The sequence below is a fragment of the Elephantulus edwardii genome, unplaced genomic scaffold, assembly GCF_000299155.1.
Source record: "Elephantulus edwardii isolate Elephantulus edwardi_28Jun2011 unplaced genomic scaffold, EleEdw1.0 scaffold00526, whole genome shotgun sequence".
In the NCBI taxonomy this organism is placed as follows: domain Eukaryota; kingdom Metazoa; phylum Chordata; class Mammalia; order Macroscelidea; family Macroscelididae; genus Elephantulus; species Elephantulus edwardii.
Genome location: NW_006400276.1, coordinates 59,648 through 87,174, shown reverse-complemented (window position 1 = coordinate 87,174; position 27,527 = coordinate 59,648). Strand labels below are relative to the sequence as shown.

The window sequence follows — 27,527 nt, the reverse complement described above, 5'->3', positions numbered from 1 at the left end:
AATGAGATTGGCACAGGATAGAGCACGGTTTAGGGCTGTTGTACATAGGGTCGCTATGAGTCGCAAATGACTCGATGGCACATAACAACAACAACATACATCAGAGAACTGGTCTGTGAATAAGGATGGCAGAAGAATTGATACCTTTGACTTGTAGTGCTGGAGAAGAATACTGGCAAAAGAACAAACAGATGTGTCTTGGGAAAAGTACAGCCAGAGTGCTCCATGGAGGCAAAGATGGCAAAGCTTCATCTTTCATACTTTGGACATGTAGCTAAGCAAGGCTATTCCTTGGAAAGGGGCATCATCCTTGAAAAGATGCAGGTCAGCAAAGGAGAGGCTCTAGTGCGTTAGATATGACGAGGATGGCACAGGATAGGGGAGGGTTCGGGTCACTATTAGTCATACTTGATTTGATGGTACTCCTCCCATTGCCAAGGTCCTGTACAAATGATTTCCCCTTTTTATGGTAATCTCTTTTCATGGATAATGTTTTCAAGGGAACTGGTGCAGACCTAGATCCTTGGAGTGCTTGTAACTTGTTTTTCTAGCTCATGGTAAAGTACCCTTAGGACTGAGACTCTGATGGATATTCATTCTCAGAAAATTGAGAACTATTTTCTAGAGGACTTGCTAGACTTCATATGGCCCTTTGATCAGTCAGCTTGGATGCTACCAGCAGGCCCCTATCCTGCCCCAGCTCAGTATGACTGTGTGACTCAGTCATCACAATCACTCTGACCAGAAAGCCTGCAGGCATGACATTGCCACAGCTTCCTTTGAACAGAACAGAGCCCAGGCTTGATCCAAGCTTCTTGCTTCAGGCCTGTATTCCAGCTTCCCTTCCAGCTTCCTTACCACCTTTCCAGGAGTACATGGTGAGCTGAAAGTTCAGCTGCTCATCTACCCAAGTGACCTGCTCCAGGATCTTTGATGGCCCAAATTCTGGATGTCTGTGCAAAGCAGACATCTCCCTCAAGCCAGTTCCACAGAGTTCCAAGCTCAGCCCATCTGTGCACCTGCTAGGCTCACCTTGGGAGAGGATTTAAAGCTGAGTGTGAGCTCTAAGGTCAGGGCTAAAAATGGAAAGAGGGATGTACCCTGAATTCTGTGGCTTTGAGCCTGCTGTTGGCCTAGTGGAACCTGGGTTCTATGGGCCTGCCAAGCTCCCCTGTGGATGCCACGGTTATTGCAGGGTAGTGTTCAACTCTGGCTCTAATCTGGGCTTTTGTAGCCTGGTCTGTCAGCCTACAGGAAGTAGAGTCCAGAGGCCTGGTCACTAGCTGGACAGAGCATAGAATCTGATGACCGACTATCTTTCCAGGGCCACATCTGTGGTCCCTTAAGGTCAGAGTCTTATCTGGTTCCTCTTTCCTCTTTCCAGATGGCTGGATATGCTCATGGTTTATCCTCGGACCAACAAGCAGAACCAGAAGAAGAAACGAAAAGTGGAGCCTCCCACACCACAGGTAGGTGCTGTGTTTGAGAGTCCTCTCTCAGTAAGCAGAAGAGAAATGAGAATGTGTTGGAGGTCAGGGACCTCAGTACTCAGCTTAGAATGAGGAACAGGCAGAAAGGCCCTTTCCATGACATCTAGGGTTTACACCTACCTCCTCTGCAGTACAGGGGATTTGGTGCAACCTGCTTCCAGTATGGGCTTGGGTTCTCCCCAGAACCAGGGGTCAGGAAAACCAGGAAGATCCACATGCTACAGGCCTTTCTGCTATCTGGTTTCCTCAGAGATGACCCTGCAGGAGCTAAACTGAGGAAGTGAGGGTCTGTCAGGAAACTCTGCTGTGCTGTGGTTTTTGCCATAGTTAAACATCGCACATAAACATGTAAACATATTTTTATACATAGCCCACTCGTACATGTGTGTATACACCCCCTTATAACCTCTCTGTGGCCGTAGATGGCTGTGGTCATGCCACCAAGACTGGTTGTTCTTCAAAGGCTCTTGAATGTCTGATCAACCCTGTTCACCTCTCCTCTGGGCCAGTTTAGAGGAAATTGGGGTGCCCAGCATGATTCCACGCCCCCTGCCACACTCCCACACTTCTGAGGCACTGCTAGTGTAAGCTTATGTTTCTGAATCTGCCTCCTGTTCTACAAGAGAAGGATTGATATCCAAGAGATAATTACTCTGGCTTGAAAAGGAGGATCAGCCATGAGTTATCAGTGGCTTTCCTGGACTTGGAGCTGCTTTCTGCTGTTGGCATGCTTTTGCTGAACACCATCTGAATGGAATGTGAGGCCCAAGGAGCCACAGAACCTGGATGGGGCCCTGCCACCTGTCTCCAGCCTCCTGACTATGCACAGAGGTCAGGGTAGACAGGGCCCAGGAACTCTGTTGGCATGGCTATCTTCCTTCAATGTCCACTGGGCCTTCCTGTGAGTGCCTCACCCCAGTCTACCATCAATGTGTCCCTTGACAGGAGTCTCTGTAAATACCCACTACAGCACCCCTCCGTGGAGTATGTCACTATCTGGCGGTAGGCAAAAAATGTAATTATTGCTGGAACATGAAAATGAGACTTTCAGTAACACTTCCTGCTAGGGCAGCAGTTAAGTGCAAAAATCTCCAAAATGACCTAATTTAAGATAAAAAGAAAAATCTCTGATGAAATAACAATTTTTAGGGTTATGCTACATTTCCATGGTGACGCCTTGGAAACAGTATTGGATTAAAGTGTTAGGCTTCATAAGTAGAGGGCATGCTGTGCCAGACCAGGGAATTTGCCCCCTGCTCCCAGACAACCCTCGCACATGAGGTCCCTCTCTGTGCTGGAGCGCATACACACACACACACACACACACACACACGCACACGCACACACACACACGCATCTTCAAGTACTTCTGGCCATAATAACTGCTTTCTTTTTGGTCCCTTGCCATGAGTTGGTAGAAAGGAAGTAGATAGGTTACATACTTCCCTGAAGCTTTTTTAGACCCAGAAAATTTGGGACATTTTCCCACACTCCTGAATGGGTTCCCTGCCACCTCTCCCTGCCCTTTGGCCTCAGAGGTGTCCACATTCAAGGCCACTGTGCTTAGGAACTATGTACTCTCCATCAGGGCCCACCTGTAGGGGTCAGTCAGTATTGGGTACAGTGAGGAAGCCCTGGCGAGTTGGGAGGGTTGAGCTGTGCTGAGTCTAAGCCCTAGGGTAGAAGTGACCCAGGAGAATTTCTGACCACAAAAGCCAAGAGCCTGAGATGTCTACCATTGCTGTGTCCTAGTCCTCTGCATCTTTGCCTCCCCAGAACTCAGTCCAGCAGAGGCCTGGGAGTAAGATGTTTGTGGGCCTTGAGGGGGGATGGACAATGACGACAGTCCAGGGGGCAAGGGATGCCATCCCACCTTCAACAGGACAGGGACAAAGGATAAGAGAGGCAGGGGCTCCCCTACAGAGGCCAGGACTGGGAGGAGGCAGGCCCAGCCCCCCTGGAGCCTCAAAGCCTATGAGAGCTACTTTCTCAGCCCTGATAAACCCTTCACAAAGAGGGACTCTTTCATAGAGTAGAAAGGAGAAGATATCTGGGTGTGACTGATCTCTTTCAGCCCTGCCCTCCTTTGTGTTAGTTCCTGTTGGGCTGATGGTGATTTCCCCAGCAGGCATGTATCTCATTCCCCCAAGCCCTTACTCCAAGTTCTTTCCCCTCCACCCTTCTCCAGGCAAACTTCCATCTCCCCAGCCCATTAGGCTCTCCATTCCTTCTGCCTTTCTTATAAGACAAGCTCAGCTGTCTACCACAGACTCTATCTGACTCAAGCACTCAGCCCTAGCAGCTGCCCAGGTCTCTCCCTCCTTGGAAGTCTTAGTTTCTGCTCCAGTATTGCACTGTGCTACAGAGTAGAGCCCTCCTATCTTTACACAGGAAGTAGAGAGGAAAGTCCCTGCTCTGCCATTTTCACACAGGAAGTGGAGGGGAAGGTGTGGTTCCACACCCCCCCCCCCCATCTTCACACAGGAAGTAGAAGGGGAAGACCCCACCTCTCGTTTTCAAGCAGGAAGTGAAGGGGACAATTCCCCTCATCTTCACACAGGAAGTAAAGGGGGAAGACCTCACTCTCCTATCTTCACACAGGAAGTGGAGGGGCAGTGGAGGCAAAGGCCCCACCCCACCCCCATCTTCACACAGGAAATGGAGGGAGAGGCTCCCTCATCTTCTCACACAGGAGGCCGCCTTCGCCATTTTCATTCCCCTGTGGTTTGGGGTTTTTTGTTTGTTTTTTAATGTACTTCCTTTCATAGCACTTAATACTAAAATAATGTTACCATGATATAAAATGCACAGCCTTTGGTTTGGCAGAACAGTTCCTTGTCCAGTAGCCACCAGAGCTTAAATGAGTCTTACAGGGATAAAATCAAGGTGTTAACCCATAATGCCTTCTTTTTTGTTTTGTTAATGATTTTTTTGTGTGTGTGTCATAGTTTATAGAAAAATTGGGGTTTTGTGCTTGTATTAGAAAACATTTTCCTCCTTCCCTGTCTCCCAGGTCACTTTGTGATGCATGTCTTGTTCCAGATTGTTAATTGTCATTCATATAATGCCTATCCATTCCTTTCAGATAGTCCTTTCTTTCAGCTATTCCAGGGCAGTGTTCATTATCTATTCGCTTTTCCTGTTCTCTCTCACCTTGTCTGTCATCCCTATTTTTATAACAGCAGTTTTATTAATTATTCAGCAACATATCAAAAGACTAATACATCATAACCAAGTGGGATTCATGGCATGCAAAGATGGTTCAACATAAGAAAAGTAATTAACATAATTCATCACATTATCAAAGCAAGGGATAAAAACCACATGATCCAGTCAACTGATACAGAAAAGGCTTTTGACAAAATTTAACATTTTTTCACACTCAGCAGAATAGGAATAGAGGGAAGTTTCCTCAATAAAAGGCATATATTCTAAACCAGCAGCCAACGTCATGGTCAATGGAGAAAGATTAAACGTATTCCCTCTAGAACAAGGATTAGGCAAGGATGCCCACTATTAACACTCCTATTCAGTACTGTATTGGAAGTCCTAGGGAGAGTAGTAAGACACAGACATCAGAGGCATCCATATTGGCAAAGGAGAGTTAAAACTGTCTCTATATGCAGATGATATAATAGTATACTTGGAAACCCCTAAAGAAGCTGCAAGTAAACGGTTCGACATAGTCCACCCCTTGAGAAAGTAGCAGAATATACCATTGGCACACAAAAATCAGTTGTATTTCTCCACAGAACACAGAGAAGAAAATAATACCAAGCACTGTAGCTAATCACTAGATTAATTACTCAGAAATAAACTTAACAAGAGAAATAAGACTTACACAAAGAAAATTACAAGAGTGCTCTGTTGGCCTAGTGGCAAGAAGCTACACTGCAATCCCACAGATGTGCAGTTTGAATTCACCAGATGCTCTGCTGGAGAAGGAGGAACAATCTCCTCCTGTACCAGTCAGATCTGATTTGATACACAAAAATAATAAACAAACAAAAAAAAAAACCAGAGAAAATTACAAAGCATTACTACAAGAAACAGAGACCTAGAGAAATGGAAGACTATGCCATGCTCATGGATAAGAAACTGAATTTCATGAAATGGCAATTATATCAAAAACATTCTGCAAGTTCAATGCAAATTCCTGTTTCATTTGGAAAGGAAAGTTGTTGTTATGTGCTATCAAGTCGCCTATGACTTATAGTGACCCTATGTACAACAGCTCTGAAGCTGTCCTGAGCCAGTCTTACTGACTCTGACACACCTACACCCCATTGCCCTAGTTACTGTATCAACCCAACTCATCTGGGGTCTTCCTCTACTGTGCTGTCCCTCCACCCTTCTGAACATGCTGTTCTTCTCCAAGGATCAGTCCCTCTTGGCCGTGCCTGTGAGATGGAGCTTCAAAATCCTAGCCTCCAAGGAGAAACTTAGTTCGAAGACAGTACTCTAGCACCACAACTCCTTAGTCATTGTCCAACTGGCTGATGCAGAGCAAGTAATTACGAAGACCATGGCCTGAATCAGGCACACCTTAGCCTCTAAAGTGATACTGTTTCTTCTCAGTATTCTGGAAAGGTCCTGACAACAGATTTACCTAACGCAGTTCATCTTTTGGTTTCCTGATTACTGGTGCCAAGAGTGTTGATTGTGGAGCTGAGCAAACTGTAACTTAACAGCCTCAATTTCTTCTCATCCATCATGGTGCTACCAGTTGCCCAGTGGTGAAAATTTTTGCCTTCTTGATGTTGATCTTAAATCCACATTGAAGATTCCAGTCCTTGACCTGCGGCAAGTGCTTTAGGTCCTCCTCAGTTTCAGCAAGCCAGGTTGTGTCATCTGCACAATATAGGTTATTGATGAATCTTCTCCAATCCTGATGCCACATTCCTCCTCATAAAGTCCAGCCTCCCAAATGATCTGTTCTGCATATAGATTTGAAAAGGTATGGAGACAGGACACATCCCTGATGCACTCCCATCCTAATTTTGAACCATATTGCGTTTCCCTGCTCTGTTCTGAAAACTGCTTCCTGGTCCAAGTAGGATTCCATTCTTTTTAGAGTTTGTTGTGATCCACATAGTCAAAATGCCTTTGCATAGTCAATGAAACACAGATAAATGCCTCTCTGGTACTCTGTGCTTTGTTGCCAAGATCAATCTGACATTAGCAATAATGTGTCTAATGCCATAGCCTCTTCAAAACCCAGCTTGTATTTCTGAGAGTTCACAGTCAATGTACTATTCCAGTCATTTCTGGATAATCTTGAAGGTTTTGCTTGTGTGTGATATGAGTGATATTATATGATAATTTCTTCACTCTGTTGGGTCACCTTTTTTTGCAATGGATCTCTTCTAGTCAGTTGGCCAGGTAGTTGTCCTCCAGATTTCTTGGCACAACCTGATGAGCACATCCAGAGCAAGTTTGTTGAAATATGTCAGTTGGTATTCCATCAATTTCTTCGGGCTTCGTTTTTTTTGCCAAGTCCTTCAGAGCAGCCTGAACTTCCTCCTTCATCACCATTGTCTTTTGATCATAATGTTGTTTATTTAAATTCTTCTGTGTCAGCCAATTCTTTTTGGTACAGTGACTCTATATACTCTATCCATCTTCTTTTAATACTTCTTAAATCATACAATATTCTGCCCACAGCATCCTTAAGTATTGTAACTCAAGGCTTGAATTTGTTCTTTAGTTCCTTCAGCTTAAGAAATGCCAAGCAAGTTTGGCCCTTTTGATTTTTGGACTCCAGCTCTTGGCACATTTCATTATAATACTTTGCTTCTTTCTTCCCGTGCTGCCCTTTGAACTTCTTAATTTCTTCATTTTGCTTTGCTGCTCAGTAAGTATTCTAATGTAATACTCAGAGTCTCTTCTAACATCTAATTTATTCTTTTCTTCTTCTGTCTTTGTAATGACCTTTTGCACTCTTCATGGATGGTATTCTTGATATCCTCCCACAGCTCATCTGGTCTTCGTTCAAGGCCTCAAACCTGTTCATGAGTTGGTTTTTAAAAAACTCAAGGTCAAAGACTCCTTTGGATTCCTGTGGATTTGATTTAACCTTCTTTAGCTTTGGATTTTATTTAACCTTCTTTAGCTTTAATTTGAACTTGTATATATGTAGTTGATGGTCTGTTCTGCAGTCAGCACCTAGCCTAACCACCCCCCCACCCCACAAATAAGCAAAGCATTACTGAAAAAGAAAAACAAGGTAGGAAGAGTGATACTCCCTGATCACAGATCCCACCACACATGCACAGAAATCAAGACTGTGGGTCTGGTACAGTGACAGACACATAGATCACTGGAATAGTTGAGAACCAATCAACCAATCTACTTGTGGTCAGGATCTCTGGTGGCTTAGTGATAAGGAGTTGTGCTTTCCCACTCAAAGGCATGCAATTCAAATATGCCAGCTGCTCTGGGGGAGAAAAATGGGCATTCTCTCTTAACTGACTCTGAAAACCCTCTGGAGATTTTTCTGTGGGTCATTTCTGACTGGATAGTACCTGATAGCAATAACCTATGGTCAGCTGATGTTTGACGAAAGATAAATACAATTCAGTGGGGAAATGACAGCCTCTTTAACAAATGATGGTGGGAAAACTGGACAACCATCTGCAGAAAACTAAAACAAGACCCACACCACACCATATACAATATCTAATTCAAGGTCGCTCAAGGCCCTGGGAGTAAAACTAAATGACTATTAAGTTCATCAGAGAAAAACTAGGAATAATCCAGAAGCCCTATTGTATGGCTAATATACTTCCAAGCATATTCATAAAAATCTACAACCAGATGAAGATAAAGTAAATGAATGTTGTTGTTGTTGTTGTTGTTGTTGTTGTTGTTGTTATGTGCCATTGAATTAAGTACAAATTATAATGGCCCTATGAACCACAAACCTGAGCCCTGTCCTATCCTGTGCCATCTTCATCATTTCTGACATGCCCATTACCACAGTTGCTCTTGTCAGTCCATCTCACTGAAGGTCTTCCTCTCCTTCACCAAACCTCTACCTTTCCAAGTATAATTTCCCATTCCAAGGAATAGCTTCTCCTAGCCATATGTCCAAAGTAGGAGAGACCTAACATCACCATCCTTGCCTCCAAGGAGCACTCTGGCTGCACATTTTTCAAGGCATATCTGTTTATTCTATTTGCAGTCCATAGGATATTATTCAGTACTCTTCTCCAACACCATAACTCAAAGGCATCAATCCTCCTCCTTTCATCCTTATTTATTGTCCAGATGTCAGATGCATAGCAAGTGATGGAAAACACAATGATCTGAATCATATACACTTGAATCTTCAAACTGACATCATTGCTCTACAGTTTTGGAGAGGTGCCTGACAGCAGACTTGCTTAATACAATATGTCTTTATATCTCCAGATTGCTGGTACAGTGTGAAGGGTGTTGATTGTTGATCCATGCAAGATGAAACCGTAGACAACTTCGGTTCTTTCTTCATCTATCATGATGTGGCCTAGTGGTCAGGACTTTTGTTTCGTTTTTTTTTTTACTTTTGTTTTCTTGATGTTGAGTTGTAATCTATATTGAAGACTGTGGTCCTTGGTCTTATGCAGCAAGCATTTCAGGTCCTCCTCACTTTCAGCAAACAAGGTTGTGTCTTTGCACAATTCAGGTTGTTACTGAATCTTTATCCAATTCCAATGCCACAATCTTCTTCAGTCTAGCTGTGTGAATTATTTGCTCAGCATTCAGATTGAATAGGTATGGAGAAAGGATACATCCATGATGCATACCCTTCCTGATTTTAAACTATGCAGTGTTCCCTTTACCCATTCAGACAGCATCTTCATGCTTTAGATATAGAATTCTCATGAACACAATTAAGTGTTCTGGGATTCCCATTCTTCTTACTGTTAGCCATAGTTTGTTATGATCCACACAGTAAAATATTTTTGCAGTCAATAAAGCATAAATAGAAGTCTTCTGGTTTTCTTTGCTTCCACCCAGGATCCATCTGACATTAACAATTATTGTCCCCTTGGGGGGGGGAAGGAAGAAAATGTACAACAACGAATGAATAAAATATAAAATAAATATAATTTAAAAACCCAAAACCCAATGATAGCCCTGATGCCACGATCTCGTCTAAACCTCACTTGAACTTCTGGCACTTCTCTTCAATATACTGTTCTTGTTGGTTTTGGATCATTTAGCAATATTTTGCTTGCATGTGGTATTAATGATAACACTGATAATTTCCACATTCTGTTCAATCACATTTTTGGGAATAGGAACAAATACAGATCTCTTCCAATCAGTCAGCCAGACAACTGTCCTCCAAATTACCTCATATAGACTCTTGAGCATGTCTAGAGTTGCGTCTGTTAATTGAAATATGTCACCTGATATCACATCAATTTTAGGGGCCTTACATTTTGCAAATGCATTCATTGCAGCTTGAACTGCATTGCCATTGGCTCTTGTTCACATGGCACTTCCTGTAATTTTTTCAGTGTCTACAAGTTCTTTTTGGTACAGGGACTCTGTATTTTCCTTCCATCTTCTTTTGTTGTGCCCTGAATCATTCAAGATTTTGCCCATCTCTCAGTATTGCAACTTGAGGCTTGAGTTTGTTTTTTCTGTTCTATCCATTTGAGAAATGCTGAGCAAGTTCTTCCCTTTTAATTCTCTGACTTTAGCTCTTTGCACATTTTGTTATAATATTTTGTGTTGGTTTCTTGGTGCATTAATGCAATTTTTCTAGTCTCTTCTGACTGTAATTTAGTTTTTTCTTTCTCCTCTGTCTTTGTAATTACCTTTTGCTCTCTTCATGGATATTATCCTTGATGTCATCTCATAGCTCCTCTTGTCTTTAATCATTGTTGTTCAGCCCTCAAACTATTCTTGAGATGATTTTTAAATTCAGATGAGATAGACTCAGGTTGTATTTTGGTTCTTATGTGTTTCATTTGCTTCAGCTTGAACTTGCACATGAGTTATTGATGGTCTATTTTACAGTCAGCACCTGGCCTGGTTTTGACTACTTATGTAAAGCTTCTCACAACAATTTTTGGTGCAGATATAGTCATTCTGATTCCTGTGCAGTCCATCAGTTGAGGTCCCATGTTTATTGCAGCACTATTCACAATAGTGAAGAGCTGGAAGCAGTTCAAGTACCCATCAACAAACAAAAGGATAGAAAAACTGTGGTTACATCCTCACAGTTGAAGATTACACATTGAGAAACAGTGAATTTGTAAAACACTACACAACGTGAATGATTTTGGAAGTCATTATAGTGAGCAAAATATCTCAGTCACAAAAGGATAAGTACTGCGCAAATCCCCTCTACTTTGGCACACAGCTGGCTCCTTGCTGTATCCACAGCCCTCAGTTGTACAGCTGTTCTGGACATGTAGTAGAGAACTGTAGAAAGCTTCCTCTCACATAGGTGTGTCCCACCAGGAAGGGAAGACAACACATCATGGCCTATCCTGGCTTGGCCACATGCCCTTTCTGTTCTGCCGTGCACACATTTGGACCCTCTGGGGCATTTAACACTCAACACATGCACTTTGAATAAGAAGAACACATTCACTCAGAGCACAGACTCTGTGCCCTTCTTGACTGCCTAAGAGACAAGAGTGGCTTTATCTCCTCTGTCCCTATTGACCTGAGATGTTTCACAGGGATGGGAGGGAATAGAGTTGCCAAAAGAGAAATACAGCTCTGTCAGCCTGGGCTGCACCTTATGACAGCATTCTCTGAGGTGAGGTTTTTCCCACAGAGGTGGTTTGAGGAGGCGGCTGTTCTAAAACCCAAGGCCAAGAGGTGGGTACCTTTCGAGTTCTGTGTTGAAATGGATGTTTCCAGGCTTCCAGTTGCAGACTCTTGTACCTCATACTTGACATGCTGCCTTAGGCTGGGTTCTATTAGAGACTCAAAACCAGTGATAGGGACATTTATCATAGTTGTAGATACTGGCAGTCTCTTCTCTTTCAGCTCATAGCAGATCACATCGTAGAATTGATTACATATCTGAATTACCAGCCTACTTCTACCAAGACTGAGGAAAAAAAGAGGTATATGCTCTTGGCACTTTCTCCTGTAGCATGGCATGCCAGCAAGCCTTTCCCTTTGAGGGCTCAGCCTCAGCTTATTTGGTCTGAGTCCTGCACTAGCCAATACAACTTTACCAGGGCAGACATGGCATCTTCCCCACATTGCAGGGCATGCCCCCTTTTGCCCCTGTCCAGCTAGCAGTCTTGGTCTCCCCCTGGAGCAGAAGACCTTGGGATTTAAGAAGGCATGGCAGAGAGAAACTGGCTCAGGACCACACCATGAGCCAGACTGGATTAAATTCAAAGTCCCAGCATCCCTGGAACTGGCTCCACTGGAGTCCTTGGGAGGCACTTCAGATAAGTTGTTGCTGTGTGTGTCTCTTAGCTTTTGAGGACCACATGAATGTAGACAGGGGAGTCTTCTGAAAACCATATGTTTGATTTTTGTTGGTATATCGTTTGACAGCTGTGTACGTATTCTGAGGGACCTTTGTCATGCAGGTCACTCTGCTGGTAGTCTAGGCTACGTGGAAGGGCATGCAAAAGCTTAGGTCAGTAGGAGGAACCATTCAGCCTATCTGACCATGTAACTTGTAGAAGATTCTGGACCTAGTGATGTGCCCTTGTTGTCACATTGCATCTACCTCCTAGATGCCACCTCTAAAACATCACCATCCCTCCTAAGTCTATCACTCCCACACCAACAGGAGTGTGATCACACTCTCCCTTAACCTGAGCTTCGCCTCTGTGGGTATTCATTTCTCCACAGAGCTACTGAGAGGACCAGACAAGGAGCATAATAACCTGAGCTCAGCAGAGTGGCATCCAGCCACAGTAAGCATCTTACCTGGTGATCATGCTATGTCTGTATAATGTACATGTGCACATAACACATACACACATGTGCACATAGTGCTATGTACATACTGTTTCACATCCAACTCTGGTAAGGATTCCAAGAGAGATGAGTCTCCATAAATGAGGTTTGGGCATGTGGAAAGAGTGAGGGCAGCATGGAGATGGCCACTTGTGACCTCTGTTAACTCCACAGGGAAGAACTTCTCCATCAACAGCATGCACAGTTCAAAACTAATTCCTGCAAGATCAGACAAGACCCCCACATTCCTGTACCTACTTCTACTAATTTTAACACCAGCCATCCTTCACAGGGTTCTCCCCACTACTGCTGAATTTGAACTTCCTCACAATGGCCACACAAGTCTCAGAGAAACATACCTGGTTGTGAGTTTACTAGGAAAGTTAACATGTTACAATTTAGGTTGGCAGCAGGATACAATTCCTCAGCCAGGACATCTTCTACAGTGTTCTCACAGACCCTTTCACCTTTGGCATTATGGCTTAGGTCAGTGTTTCAGAGTTCCCTTAGAAGACCCTGGCTCCATGGAACATGGTCCTAAGTCAATACTGTCTTATGTTGCTCTCTGATTCTCCACAAAAGATGCACATTGCAGTCTGCATCTTCATTGCTAGAAGTGAGATTGCCCTCTTCTCTGGTAAACCTGCTCAATTAAACTTTATGGGATGGCAGAACCAACAAATCCCATGGCAAGTCATACATCCTATTTAATGTTCCCAACCAGTCAAAATCAAGAACTAGGAAAGACATTTTGAACACTAAACCTACTATACCACAAGGCACAACTATGGGACGGAGGGAAAACAGCCATACCATGGTTTGAGAGGAACCTCAGCCATTCAGTAACTCTGAGGATCCTTGCCTGAGCTATTTGAGGCTGAGCAGGTGGCAGGACGAGGGCTTGAGGCAAGCACCAGTGCTGCTGAGTATCCCAGCCCTGCCCCGGTAACTCTGGATGCACAGGATTAAGGTTCTTCATACTTACCCCCAATTTGCCTTACTCCTTAGGGGCACAGTTTTTAGCCAGGCTGCAGATTCAGATCCAGAGAGAGAGAGAGTGAGTGAGCGTGCGCGCAACAAAGGAGTAAGTTTGAGTAGTATGTATGGTTTGTGTTTCTTGACTTATTGACATAGTATCTTCAGTGTCCCATTTCACCCTCCTCTTGTGCAATTAGCTGCCTCTGAAAATCCGCCAGACAGCCAGCTGTGGGTCAGTTCTGACTCTGTGGTACTCAACAACAACAAGACTATAAAGTGAGGGTGGCTGGTGCCAGGATTGCCCTGTCTTGAGTGCTTGTGAGCACATTCTTTGCTTCTTTGCATTCATCCTGTTCTCTTTTGCCTGAAAATCAAACCCACTGCTATCAAGTTGAATTCTGACCTAGCAACCCTTTAACTCAAGCTCTTTCCTATCAAATCTGAACCAATGCATAGCTGACCTTCCTTTTGGTTTTTAGAGGCTCTAAATTGCACAGAAAATTGCTCCTCTTTTTCCCACGGAGCAACTGATGCATTTGAGCCAACAGAGAGGTGTGGCCTGTGGTTTGGCAGCATAGACTATGCCATCAGCATTCTCTAACTCATAGACTTTTTTAAGACTGTAATTCTTTACAGAAGCACACTATTGCTTCTTTCTCTCAAGGAGCACATGGCAGGCTCAAACTGCTGACCTTTGCGTTAGAGTTGGGAACCAAGGCTTAACTACTGTGCCACCAGCACTTCTTGCTCTTGTTTTAAATGCTTGATGGTCTAGAAGTGGCGTACTCTGGGCTACACAGTAATACCCAGTCCATGGCTATGAGGTCTTTCTGGGTTTGAGGATAGGGAAGATTTGCCCAAAACTGTACCAGAAACCAAGTAAGATCAGGGTCTTCAAGGGCTCGGCTGCAGAGTGATGAGGCCACACCGCCATCAGAAGGAGGTCCTTGCTCTAAGCATCCCCTTCCACTTGAGCCTCACGCTTTTCCATTTCTTCTCAGTCTCCAGACCTGAACAAAAGGTAGCCAGGAAAGAGCTGGCTTGGTCATATGCTGTCGTGCATGGAACAGACTTCATACTGCCCTTCTTCCAGGAGCCAGGGCCCGCCAAGATGGCTGTCACCAGCAGCAGCAGCATTCCCAGTGCTGAGAAGGTTCCCACTACCAAGTCCACCCTCTGGCAGGAAGAGATGAGGGGTAAGGAACAGCCAGATGCAAGCAGCCTGAGTCCAGACCAGAGCCAGCCTCCAGCTGCCAGCTCCCTGCTTTCTGGGCTGGAGAGCAGAGAAGGTAGGTAAGGCCGTTGGCCTGGTCAGCTTGGCCATGAGCCACCCCACCATGTCATGAGGCTAGGAATCTGCTGCCCACTGCATTTCTTAGCCCTGTGGACAGTAGGTAGCTCTAGCTCTGAAGTCCTCTCTGTACATGTTGCACTACCCCTCAGGCAGTAAGTGTGAAAACCAAAGATGCTTTGTGGCAAGGCATGTGCACATAGTCCTCTGGCTCCTGTACGGGGTTGTGTCCATACCCCATCCCCAGCTTAAGTACCCTGCTAGGCCATCTACCCCATTCCATTCTATATTTCGAAGGTGGGAAATCCATTCTTCCCTCCACCATGGGAAGACCCGTGTTCTGAGGTAACTTTAATTAGACATCTTTCTTCCCTCTGTCCTCACCCACCTGTACCCCCCACCCCTAACCTGCAAATAGAGAAGAGGGTACTGGAAGTAAATAAGTGGCCATTGTCAAACTTTCTTGTCCTGGTACCTTGGAATTTCCTGAACTGAACCAGTTTTCATCTTGGCCTCCTGAGAACGCTGTCCTCTTCTCCCTCACCCAGTACAGAGGCATTCGTGTCCATTGTGCTTCACTGTTCGCTCCTACAAAGCTTTATTGCCATTCTCTCCTGAGAACTGTGCTAAGAGACTACAAGGCTGATGGTACAGGGTATGATGAGGGTGGGACATCTCATCCCTATGCAGCGTCTCCTAACATTGGTGGGCCTTGGGGGTAGAAAAGGAGAGGCGGTGCTGCTGGGGTTCTGATTCACCCTTTACAAGTGACAGTGGAACTAGGTTGATAGTGTATCTTTCTCCTCTACTTCTACACCATCTCCTCTCCCCATTTGCAGAAGAAGGCACCATGAGCAATGAGCAAATGGATTGTGGCCGCAAAGTCCGAGTGGAAAGTGGCTACTTCTCCTTAGAGAAGACTAAACAGGACTTGAAGGCTGAAGAGCAGCAGCTGCCCCCACCACTTTCTCCCCCCAGTCCCAGCACCCCCAACAACAGGTATAGTTACCCTGAATCACCCTCCCAGGAGCTTCACCAACCCCTTCCTTCCCCAGCTCCTTGGTCAGCCAACCACATGGCCTGCAGCATCTCCCTCAACGTCCTGGACACAGCTAGGCTCCCCCACAATCACCTGAACTTTGGCAGCACTGGGGAGCGGGGAGCAGAGAAATTGGGGCACGACTTTTCCTTTAAGGCCAGCAGGCAGTATGCCACTCTGGCTTACATACCTAAAGCCATCAGGATCAGCCATCGAGAAGCCTTTCAGGTGGAGAGAAGGCGGCTGGAGCGTAGGACTCGGGCCTGCAGTCCTGGCAGGGAAGAAGTGGCCCGGCTGTTTGGAAAGGAACGGAGGTAAGGAGGGGATTCAGGGCTTGAACATGTGCACGTACACGCTCCCCTCTCTTTCTCTCACAAACAGACTCTCTATCTCCCTCTGTCTCAGACTTTTTTCTTCCATGCAAACTTACATATGCATTTTTGCCCTCCCTCTTACTCCTGACCATACTCATACTTTTCTCTCCTGCTCTCAAATTTACCACTTCTCCTTACTGTCACATGCTTTTCCATGTATGCATACACACACACACACACACACACACACACACACTATTTGTCACTCACTCACACTCATGCACGGTCTTTCTATCATCACTCTATCTCTCTGTCGCCTTTCTCGTATGCATGTGCTTTCTCCTCTCACACGCTTGCACACATTCACTCTCACGTACTTTCTCTTGTACCCACGCATACGTTCTTCTCTCTTTCACTCACACACACACCCACACACAACCCCTAAGCCTTCCTTGAGGAAGCACAGTTTTTCTTTTTGGCTCACAGTGATGAGAGTGGTGGGGCTTTCCCTCTTGGCTCTACATCCTCATTCCCCTACAGAATTCAGCCTCTAGTTGCCAGAATATAGGGTTTCTGTGCATGCTGTAGCCTAGTCACAGTCATTGCTCCTCTAGCGACTCCACTACCAGAACGTCAGAGGTTCCTGGCTGAACCCACAGTAGCATGGACCTGTGAGTTAGGGTCCTAGCTCCCAGTTCATCTGCTGCTAACCTGAGATGGCCATGGAAGTAGGATATTGATCCTGACTCTGGAGGAGGTGAAGGCAGGGCACTTGGTCCAAGGAGCCACACAGGTGCTGGAAAAGCCTGCAAGTGTGCCAAAAGCCCCAGGACATTGCTCTTGGCACAGGCCAAGTGAAGGAGACTAGTTTGAGTTGTAGCTTCCTGGAAGAAGCTGGTGTTAGGTCAGCTGGGTCCAAAGCATGGACTGAAAATGTCTTCTGTGGGGGAACTCTGGTGGCCTAGTGGCAATAAGCTGTACTGCAATCTCAAAGGTACATGGTTCGAATACACCAGATGCTCTGCCGGAGAAGGAGGGACAATTTCCTCCTGTACCAGTCAGATCTGATTTGACGGTACATGCACAAAAAATAATAAAATAAAATAAAAAATATTTTTAAAAAAATGTCTTCTGCAAAGAGGAAGGCCCTTCCTTGCCTTGTCCTGTTGAACTCAAGGTCTTTGGAGAAAACTTAGACTAAGGCTGAAGGGTACAGTACCTGCCTTCAAAAAGGTATCTTTGCTCGCTTTTGCCACAGGATCAGGCATCTTTCCTGACCTCTGGGTTGGCGTCTAGAGGTCCATGAACACTTGAATCGTTTGAGTTCATGTACACATTTTTCTGAAGGCAGAAAATCTCCAGTTCCCAAGGACATTCACTATGCAAAAAAAGATATGTAGGCTTCAGTTCCGGGTTGTTTCTCAGCACCCTCCCTTCCCAAGCCACAGTCTGAAGGCAAAGGCAGAACAGTGCAAGATCTGAGGAGGCAGTGGGTCCCTCTCTCCTTGAGTGACAGGCTGGTCTCCAGGGTGTTACTGCCCTGTGCCTTTTCTCCTTAATCCCCCTTAGTCCACAAATCACACAGGCTTTCAGATTTCTCAGATGGAAACTATAAACCTAGTCTCCTTCTTTTGTATGCAAGTCAGCAGAGATCCAAAAGGAGATATGCCCCAAGTTACTGGTCTTGAAACAGGAGAGAACAGAATGGACCTTACTCCTGGGGGGAGAAAGGAAGCTGGGGGACTGGGAGGACTTGGAGCTAAGGCCCTCCACATAACTCCTTGTCAGCTGAGTGCCACCTGACACCCTCACCCCTGTTTTGGAGGTGTAGAAGCCTAGTGTGCAAAGCTGACTGCAGATCCCAAAGGACAGCCCCATGACCTGCTGTTAGGACTGGATTTGGCTTATGTGACCAAACTAGGTCTGTGCTGAAAGTCCCTGCTGCTGTGAAATAAATGCCTGTGACTTAGGCCAAGGAGTTCTCTCAGCAATTGATGAGAGTTGTTGGGCCTACTGAGCTCCCAGCAGCCGGAAGGGGCAGGGAAGGGCTGCTTACTGTGGTGGCTCTTGGATGGGGCTGTCATGTCCTGATTTCGTGCCAAAAGAGCATTCAACAAATTCCTGCTTGTCTTGGCTGCTTCTCAGGGGTGTCTGTTTTTAATTATTTTGATCTGGGGGAATATCAGGACTTTGCTTTCTGCATGCTCTTTCCCAATATAAGGTGGTCACTTCCTTCCTGGCCCTGATGACTTCTGATTGGCAACTATCACCTCCTGAGACCTGCCAAAGTGTAGTGTACCCACCCCGTGTTTAGCCAGTTCCCTGTTCTTTAGCGCAGAACCTTCAGGTTGGCAGACTGACCTTAGCTGATGGCTCAACTGTATGGCCAAGGAGTTGGGCTCCCAAGACAGCAAGGATTTCTCTGACTCTGCATAAGCCCAGCCAGGTGGATATGGGCATGTTTGCTCCTCAGACTTGCACCTGATCTGTGCCATTGCTTATTGGGTGAAAAGTCACTACTAATGGCTTAGATGTGGGCAAGCAACAGTCCTGGTGGAAATGCCCATAACTGACAGGCAAGGTAACTGCAAGAGTCCTGCAGCTGGGAAGGCTGGCCCAGGATTACCACATCTTCATGCCCTCAGTCAGCGTCAACCGCAGTCAGTAGCTGTTGTAGTGTACCAGACGAGCCATACTAGTAGCTCCCCCCATAGCAAAACATTGTGATTGCTGCTCCTAATCACATGGCCTTACTCGACAGTATTTGCTTGGGGGAGGCAGTGCAAGTACCCCTCCCCTCCCCTCTTTCCGCAGCCCTTCTGCACATGGATTGGCTCACCTTGAACATGCCTCATGTTGCAGCATCCCGTACCCTTCCTTACACTGGTCATTGGGCAGCACCCGCCTGCTCACCCTCACCTGGCAACACCTCTCCTCACACACTGGTTAGCACCTCCCCACCCACCCTCTTCCCCTCTCACCGGCAGTGTTTCCCCACAGTGCAGCACTCCACACGCAGACTGGGCGGCACCCTATCCCCCCACCATGCTGCACCTCATACAGTGCCTGAACTCCCCTGTGAATGGAGCTCTTACAGAAATAGTAGTGCACAGGTCTTTTCATGCATAGAATCTATACATCTCATCCATCCACATGGCTATATGTGGCTAATGAGTGAAAGCATCAGTCCTCTGACAGAGGACTGTCTGTCAGCTTCTTTGGCCTCCTGCTCTCTCCCCCTCTCCAGCTCCTTTTTGTGCCCCTCCACATTGCACCACAGAGTTGGTTACTTAATAAAAGCTGGCTTCTTGGGGCTGTCAGTGTCTGAGCCCCCTTCTTCTCATATTCCTGCTAGAGTTAGTTTTACCTCTCCTGTGCTCTGCCTCTCAAGTCTCACCACTCATCTGGAGTTTGAATAGGTGCTTCTGTATGGTGTAGTTCAAGGAAGGAGCGTGTGGTCAGTGCTCATGCTGACCTAGGTGTCCCTGAAGGACCAGGCCTCTGTCTGATGAAGGTTGAGCCATGGGGATGCTGCGTCCCCAGACCCTGGATTAGTTAGAGGACACCAGGCAAAACCAGGCCCAAGTCAGCAACTGCTTCTAGCCACTACCAGCCCCTGCTGCCCAGGGATATCTCAGGGCCAGGATGTGATGGTAGTTCACTTCTCCCACAATCACCATGGGTTTTATTTCTTTAATTCTCTGGATAATTTTGGTTTGCCATTATTTGATTTTTTAAAAAAAACAATCCTTTTTCCTGTGTATTCATTTTCCAGCCTTATTTTCTTCCAGGTCTTGTCCCTCTCCACCTCCTCCTGCTGTGTCGCTGTGACGTTACTCGTCCTTCCTCCGCCTGCTTCGCTCCCATCTCAGCTCCGTCTCCAGCGTAGACAACCTGACGATGCCACCAGCCTTTTCACATGAAATCAACCTGCTTTGTTTTGTTTTGTTTTAATTTGGTTTTTTATTCTTTTCACTATTGGCAGAAACAGTGTGTTAATTTATCAGCTTTTTTTCTTGCTAAATTTTGGGTGCCCATGGGTGGGTACTGCGTCATGATCTGTTGACAGAGAGCAATGAGAACGGAAGCTCTTTACCTACTGATGTGATGGCGGCCTCTTGACTATGGATGTGGTCAGGAGAGGGTAGTGAGTGACCAACTATGCAGTGTCCATATATGACCACATCAATCTCTGGGGTCCTTGAGGCAGAGGCACGGCGAGTGGGAGGGGACAGCCTCTCCCCTGAGATGTGAGCTGGTGGAGGGTGAGAGCTGGGTCCGCCACCATGTGCCCTTTGACAGCCAGTTGGGGCTGTTGTGTGGATGTGCTCAACCAACGCCAGCCAGGACAAGGATATGTGTCCAGAGCATATCCCTGACTCTAGGCCACTGCGGGGACTAGAGAAACACCACCTCTGTCAGCAGTTCTGTATTTTCTCCTTGCAGGAGATCCCAGGTGATTGAGAAGTTTGAGGCCTTGGACATTGTAAAGGCAGAGCACATGGAGACCAGTGCACCAGGTGGGCCCTTACCTGCCGGTGACACCCGTCAGGGCCGCAGCGAGAAGAGGGCATTCCCACGGAAGCGGGTGAGCTCTCTCAGCTTTGTGCTGCTGTCTAGGGCGTGGTTCTTGTGTGTTCTCAAGGCCTTGCCACTCCAGTCCCTTCCAGATTCACTTCAAATGTCTTGCCTGCCTCTCTTCTGCCAAACTCTATGATCTCATTGTTCCTTGTTTCTACATCTGATCTTCTCAAGTGAACCTCTTGAGGACAGGTAGTATCTTCTTCATGTTGAAACTTTATCTATTTGTACAGATTGTTCTAATGAGGTTTAGATCCCAAGTTGTATCTAGAATCTTCTCTTCCTCTGTCTGACACTGCCCTAGCAACAAGGCTGAATAACATTTCTTTCCTTTCTCTTACAAGGTACAATAATACCCCTGTTTCTTTACTCACCCACAAAAGAGCATCATCTTTACTGTCCTCCTCTGCAGTCTGCCTCTTCTGTGGCCCCTGCATGTCAGCATTTTTCCTTCTCCCTGCCCTGGCTATTCTCCTCCTTGTGAGAGACACTTACATGCATGAGACAGGAGCTCCCATTGTTGATCCTTCTGGCATATTCAGAAGCTAGAGATTATGAATGGGATGAGGGTAGACAGACTAGGGAAGTGATAGTGGTGGGAGCAGCTACAGGAAAGGACTGCTCTAAAGACAGAGCATTTCAGGACCGTACTGTATAGGGAAGAAGCACTGCCAGAGGCAGGCCTGGATCCTCATGCCAGCCTTTCCCTGGGCTTGCCCTGGGACCCTAGACAGATCATCATCTTCTTACCTTCTAGACACACACTGCCCAAGCTATTGTGGGCCCCCAACCTGGGGCCAGATGCCCACAGGTATGGGTTGTACTGACCAGTACTGCTCTCTGCCACAGGACCTCACCAGTGAAGCCCCAACAACCCCACTCCTAGATGTGCCAGCTCCCCCCCTGTCTCCACACCGAAGAGCCAAGTCACTGGACAGGAGGTCTACGGAGCCCTCCATGACGGTGAGCCCAGCCGGATGCTCGCACCTGGCCTGTGGAGCTGTTCTTCTCATTCCGCCCTCTGGCCCTATCTGTCTCTGTCCATGATTCAAGTGCTGCTTTCCAGTCAATTTGCTAGCTCACGAGACTTAGAGACAAGCCCTGAGTGACCCTCATTTGCTCCTAGCATAGTCCGGGGGACCCAGCAGCTATTCTGAGCTCTGCAGAGATGTTCAGGGATCCTGACAGAAGAAACCTGACTTCAAGGCAGAGCAGAAGCAAGGAGCGTAGGCTGGATTTTTGTCACTTATCTTTTTGCTTTTTTAGAAACAGGAGCCAGTTTTTCACTGAACGCTGTTGTGCCACTTACTGGGGTCTCCACTACAGGCAGGAAGCTGGTCTTTGCTCCAGATTTTGCTTGTTCAGGAGTTGGGCTCTGTGTGTGTTCCTCCCCTGCCTTTGTCACAGAAGACATGTCGGGCAGAGCGTTTTCAGAAAAAAAGCCTGTGAGAGTGAGAGCAGCAGGCCGGGGCCTCTTCCTGTTTCCTTGAGGAAAGCCTGAGTCATCCTCTTTACCATTAGCCTCCATAGCACCCTGGGGCCTGCCAATTTTGGGGCTCCCTGCCTCTCTGCTGCTTCCACAGTGGGTGGTGCACCGTGAGCCTCTGGACAGCCATGGCCTGGGAACTCCCAGATGGGACAGGTGAAAACCTGGAGCAAGAAGGTTCCCTAGCAGGAGGAAGCTTGATTGTCTCCTTTAGTGTGGATTTTACCCAGAAGTTTACCCCAAAGGTCCAGGAACATGGTTGTGAAATGTTGTCTTCTCATTTCTTACCTCTTCTCTTTAATGCTCTGTCCTTGCAACAAATATGTCAGAGCTAGTTTCTGATAAAGATGGTTCTAGAAAAAGCAGAGAGTACTTGGGGCCAGAGCAAAACTGATCCATGCTTTGTAGATACCACATGGTAGCCAATGGCACCTGGCAGATCAAGGGCAAACAGGCCTGTCATGCTCTTCTCCCTGAACCAAACCAGCGCATCTGGGAGCATCAGAAGGTGGGGGAGACAGTGCATTGCCAGCTGCCCTCTGGGTGCTGGCCTGTCTTTAAAAAAACCCCAAAACATGTGAGTTTGGATGAAAGTCTACAGACCAAACCTATTTCCTACTTAGCCATTTATCCCCTTTTGTTTCGTGATACTGGTTTCCATCCTCTCCCTTCCTGCTTCTTCCCTTCTTCTCATTCACCCTTCTTTCCAGCCCCTCCCTGCCTTCTGGACTTTATCTTGGAGCAGATGCTCCCCTTTAATGATTGATTGTGAGAGACACATTCTTAAACATTCTTCTTGGGTGTAGGTCTGTCTGAGGTTTGCTGACGGGTAATTTCTGGGAATGTGCTCAGTGCCAGGTTTAACAGTGTCTAAGGGGCAAGTTCCAGAATTCTCAGCAGTGTCTCTGTCAGACCAATTAGTCTGGTCTATATTATGGTTTTGAACTCTCCTCTACATTTTTCTGCCACTTTGTTCAGGATCTTCTAACCAGACCCCAAACAGAACAGTTGGTATGCCAGGCACTAGGTAACTCTTGATGGCGCTGCTTACAGATGATGGAAACCAGCATCCTGATGGGTGACAGGCCATCGTCTGCCCACAGGCCAATGCTCGTTCCGCATTCCAGCACAGCATTCCATCTCTCTGGCTTCCTTAAGAGAACTTCGAGTAGTTGCCTCACTCTCACCTTTGTCATGTCCCCTTCAAGACTGCCTCATGATGCTCTCCATCTGAGCTTCCTCCCCATGTGTCAGACCTGTAGCACCAGCAGGCCTCAGGGAAACAATTCTGTGATAGCTGCGCCTTAGCACTCACCCCTGCTACTCCTCAGGATTGCAGGCACATTGGGCAGTCAGATGCCATCCATCTGGACAGATATGTGTCCTCCCAGGGGCACCTTGTCCTACAACCTCAACAAAATGATGTTTTCTTCTGAATGATTGATTCTATTTTCTCCTTTCTTCAGCCTGACCTGCTGAATTTCAAGAAAGGCTGGCTGACCAAGCAGTATGAGGATGGCCAGGTGAGTGTCGGAAGGCTGAGGTCCCCTTGTGGGCATCTCCTCAGCAAGGTCTCCAAGCACAAGGTGTCTGCTTGCTTCTATGTGTTCACTTACCTGTGGAATACATCCTGCGAGGACCTCCCAGTACTTAGACATGTGGAAGGGTTCAGCCTTAGACTCCAGGAATCCCACCACAGGGTCTCCATTTCAGACCCTGGTGATATTCTGCAATATTAGGGCCCAACCTGGCACAGGTTTTATTTTTTAAAAAAAAAAGGGAAAAAAATTGGTATTCTATGAAAGCATTCATGTACGTTCTACTTTATTACATTAATTATAATACCACATTGTAACCACACTCTTCCCTGTGGTTCTGGTTTCCATTAATTCTTCTGTCCTACTTCCTGCCTTATAAAATGTAATCCCTGAGCAAATGCGGCCCTTTTGATCTTGTATGATTATTCTGAGAACTGAGTACTATCCTGATGTTGTCAGATTTATAGGCTTATCTATGGTTTGGGTGAAGGTTGAGTTACGGGTAATTTTTGTTGCAGATTTTATGGATAACTAAGGTTACTATGATAGATGGAGAAAAGATTGAAATGGTCAATAATTTCACCTTCCTAGGATCCACAATCATTCTTTGCACCAGCAGTCAAGACATCACAAGACATGTTATATTGGGCAAGTCTTCTATGAGGGACCTCTCCACATCACTGAGAAGCACTGCTGTCAGTCTTTACAGTCACTTTGCTATGCACTTGAGAACTGGACAGTGCAAATAGATGACAAAAGATGAATTGATGCCTTTGAACTGTGGTGGTGGAGAGGAGCACTGAATAGACTGCCAAAAGAACAAAAAAATATGTCTTGGAGAAAGTGCAGGCAGAGTGCTCCTCAGAGGCAAGGATGATGAAACTTCATCTCACATATTTTGGGCATGTAACTAGGAGAGGCTTTCCTTGGACAGGGACATCATGATAGGAAACGTAGAGGAACAGTGAAAGAGAGAAAGACCCTCAATGAGATGAATTGACACAGTGACTGCAGCAGTAGGCTCAAGTGTGTCAGATTGTGAGAATGGCACAGGACAGGATAAGGTTCAGATCTGTTGTTACTAGGGTTGCTATGAGTCATACTGAACTTTGTGGCACATAACAAGAAGGGCCATGGACTTGAAGAATGTTAGAGCAACTTTCTGCATTGGCATCATCAGGCCGCTCTCTGTACTTCATCAAGAAGGAAGAGCCATTTGTGGATAGACCTCCTAGCCCCGTCTTTAACCATGTACTTTTGATCCCCTCAGCATTGAAGAGGCACCTACTGGGCCCCTGCCACAGACCTGTAGAAACCGCTCCTTGACATGCAGCCACTGCTTCCCCGGGGACTACACAGACATGCCCTCTTCTCCATGTAGAAGCTCTTTAGCTCCTTTCTTTCCGCTCACAGTAAGACTTGATAGTCTGTCTGGTCCATCTGCTATTGACTGCTGAAGATGGGCCCCTGTCACTGAGCAACCAGATTCTTATAGTTCGTAAAAAACCCTTCTCACTGTCCCATGTCATTTCTGATGGGCTAGCCTACTGTCATACATGGTTTTTGCAATAACTTGTTATGCATCAGAGAGTTGGACAATGACTAGAGAGGATAGAAGATGAATTGACGCCTTTGAGCTGTGGTGCTGGAGAAGAGTATTGAATGTACCATGGACTGCCAAGAAAACAAACAGATTCATCTTAGAGAGGATTAAACCAGGCTGCTCCTTGGAGGCAAGGATTCTGGGGCTTCGTCTGACATACTTTGGACATGTTTTAAGGAGAGACAGGTCTTTAGAGAGGGACATCATGCTGGGTAGAGTGGAGGGACAGCGCAGGAGGGGAAGACCCTCTGTGAGGTGGATTGATTCAGTGACTGGGGTACTCGGGATGGGTGTGTCAGAGGCAATGAGATTGGCACAGGATAGAGCACGGTTTAGGGCTGTTGTACATAGGGTCGCTATGAGTCGCAAACGACTTGACGGCACATAACAACAACAAACAAGCCTACTGTCAACATCTGTGGAGCTTAAGTATGAGAATTTCAAAGCATTTTGTATCTGGGTGCCCCTGTGGGCTCCAGTGTCATACAAAGAGAAGTCAACTTCCCTGGCCCCCCAGAATGTGAGTGAGGGCTGCCTGACTGCACAGCATCTGCTGAGTGCTGCTAGCCGCTCTCAGAGACGAGGTCATCGTGGAGCTAGAGGTACACTGCCTGATATTAAGTCTTTTGTTTTCCCTGTTAGTGGAAGAAACACTGGTTTGTCCTGGCAGATCAAAGCCTGAGGTACTACAGGGATTCAGTGGCTGAGGAGGTGAGTGCCTGAGCTGCTGCAGGGTGATAAGTCTCCCAGTGCCTCTGTCCACTGTGACTGTCCTGACCAGAGCTGGAGGGACGGAGGGAGGGAGTGAGAACAGAACAGCTGTATTTGGGGTCCTGTGACCATTCACCTGGAGTGCTTGAGTCACACCTGGTCTGTAGTAGGTATCCAGTATGCATTCTCCACAGTTCTCCTCCTCTGTCCTCTAAGCACCTTCACAGATGTCTTAGTTGGGAAAATCAGGAGTTTGGGGGAGTTGTGTCATTGGAAGAATTGGTGAAAATCTTAACTTCTGGGAGAGAGTGTACTGTGGTGTATGAGCTATGTTGATCTCCCTGGAAGTCCTTATTTCACTGATGGAGTCCTGCTAGAAGAGAATCTCTTTAACTACAAACAAGTCTTTGCCAAGTCTGCGTTCCCCCTTTTCTGTCTTTGAGGATTCTCAAAAGTCCCTCCATGTAGAGGAAGGAAGATCTGCATACCAGGCTCCTCACTCCCACACCACCTATAGGACAGAGCTGTAATTTTAACATTTTCTTCTTTTAATTGCTTATATCATCGTTATCATAAATACAGGTATTACCCAACTTAAAACTATTCCCAGTGACTCCATCATAAATCTTTTCCAACATAAGCATAATACCTCTTTTGTTTTGCTTTGTTTCAGTATTACCTTTTATTATCAGATCAGTGTCTTTATAAATCCCATCTTTCTTTGCCTTTGGAAATTGACATACTAACAGATACATTGTAGCATTATTTATAGTACATACTGCTAACAATAAAATGTACCCAAAAAAAGACTGCTCTGAGTACAGTTCATTGTAACTTGGATATGTCATAAATTGGGAGCAGTGGAAGTCTTCACTCATTTTTGAGGTTGTGAAAGCTTCCCACACTATTTGAAACTGATAGATAGATGTCTCTGAGAGGACACTCAGGGTGATCCAGCCATGTGAGTGCTTTGAGGAAGGGTGAGATAGGTGCTAGGAAAAACACACATATTTGTATAAAATATAAAGATAAAAATTCATTCAGGCATTGCTGCGGAAATTGGGTCACACTGGTACTCACTTAATATCCTTGCATTTCTCTCTGCAGGCAGCTGACCTGGATGGAGAAATTGACTTGGCTACATGTTACAATGTCACCGAATATCCAGTCCAGAGAAATTATGGCTTTCAAATACATGTATGCACAGAGAACTGGGCTCAGACACAGACATGGTGTGGAGGTGGGATGGTGTGGTTTGGCTCATAAAGCAGGACATTTTTCCTGAAAGCCTGATGTCCTGGCTCTGGGTCCTTACCTGGGCAAGTCACTTCCTTCTCGGATGTCTGCCTGCCCTGTTATCATTCTCATTAGTACTGACACTTTATTCCTGTTCTTGCTTCATCCTGTGACCCCATTCCTCAACCCAAGTTGTGATCAGAACCAAAAACTAGACCATTTTCCTTTCCTGATTTCTTAGAGACTTTTTGTCATAGAAGACTTTTTTTTTTACCTTCTTGTTATTGACGTTTGAGTAGGATGTGAGATAAGGGTAGTCAGAATGAAA

General features: G+C 46.1%; 1 protein-coding gene across 1 annotated transcript in view; it reads left to right on the top strand.

The window, feature by feature from the left end:
- The window catches only part of MPRIP (myosin phosphatase Rho interacting protein), a 268,574-nt gene that overhangs the window by 217,120 nt on the left and 23,927 nt on the right, over positions 1-27,527 (top strand). The window contains exons 5-12 of the mRNA XM_006903159.1: positions 1,385-1,469; positions 14,494-14,689; positions 15,531-15,690; positions 20,491-20,632; positions 21,475-21,588; positions 23,578-23,634; positions 25,895-25,963; positions 27,071-27,160. Coding sequence (XP_006903221.1) covers positions 1,385-1,469; positions 14,494-14,689; positions 15,531-15,690; positions 20,491-20,632; positions 21,475-21,588; positions 23,578-23,634; positions 25,895-25,963; positions 27,071-27,160 — 913 coding nt within the window. The remainder of the gene's footprint in view (positions 1-1,384; positions 1,470-14,493; positions 14,690-15,530; positions 15,691-20,490; positions 20,633-21,474; positions 21,589-23,577; positions 23,635-25,894; positions 25,964-27,070; positions 27,161-27,527) is intronic.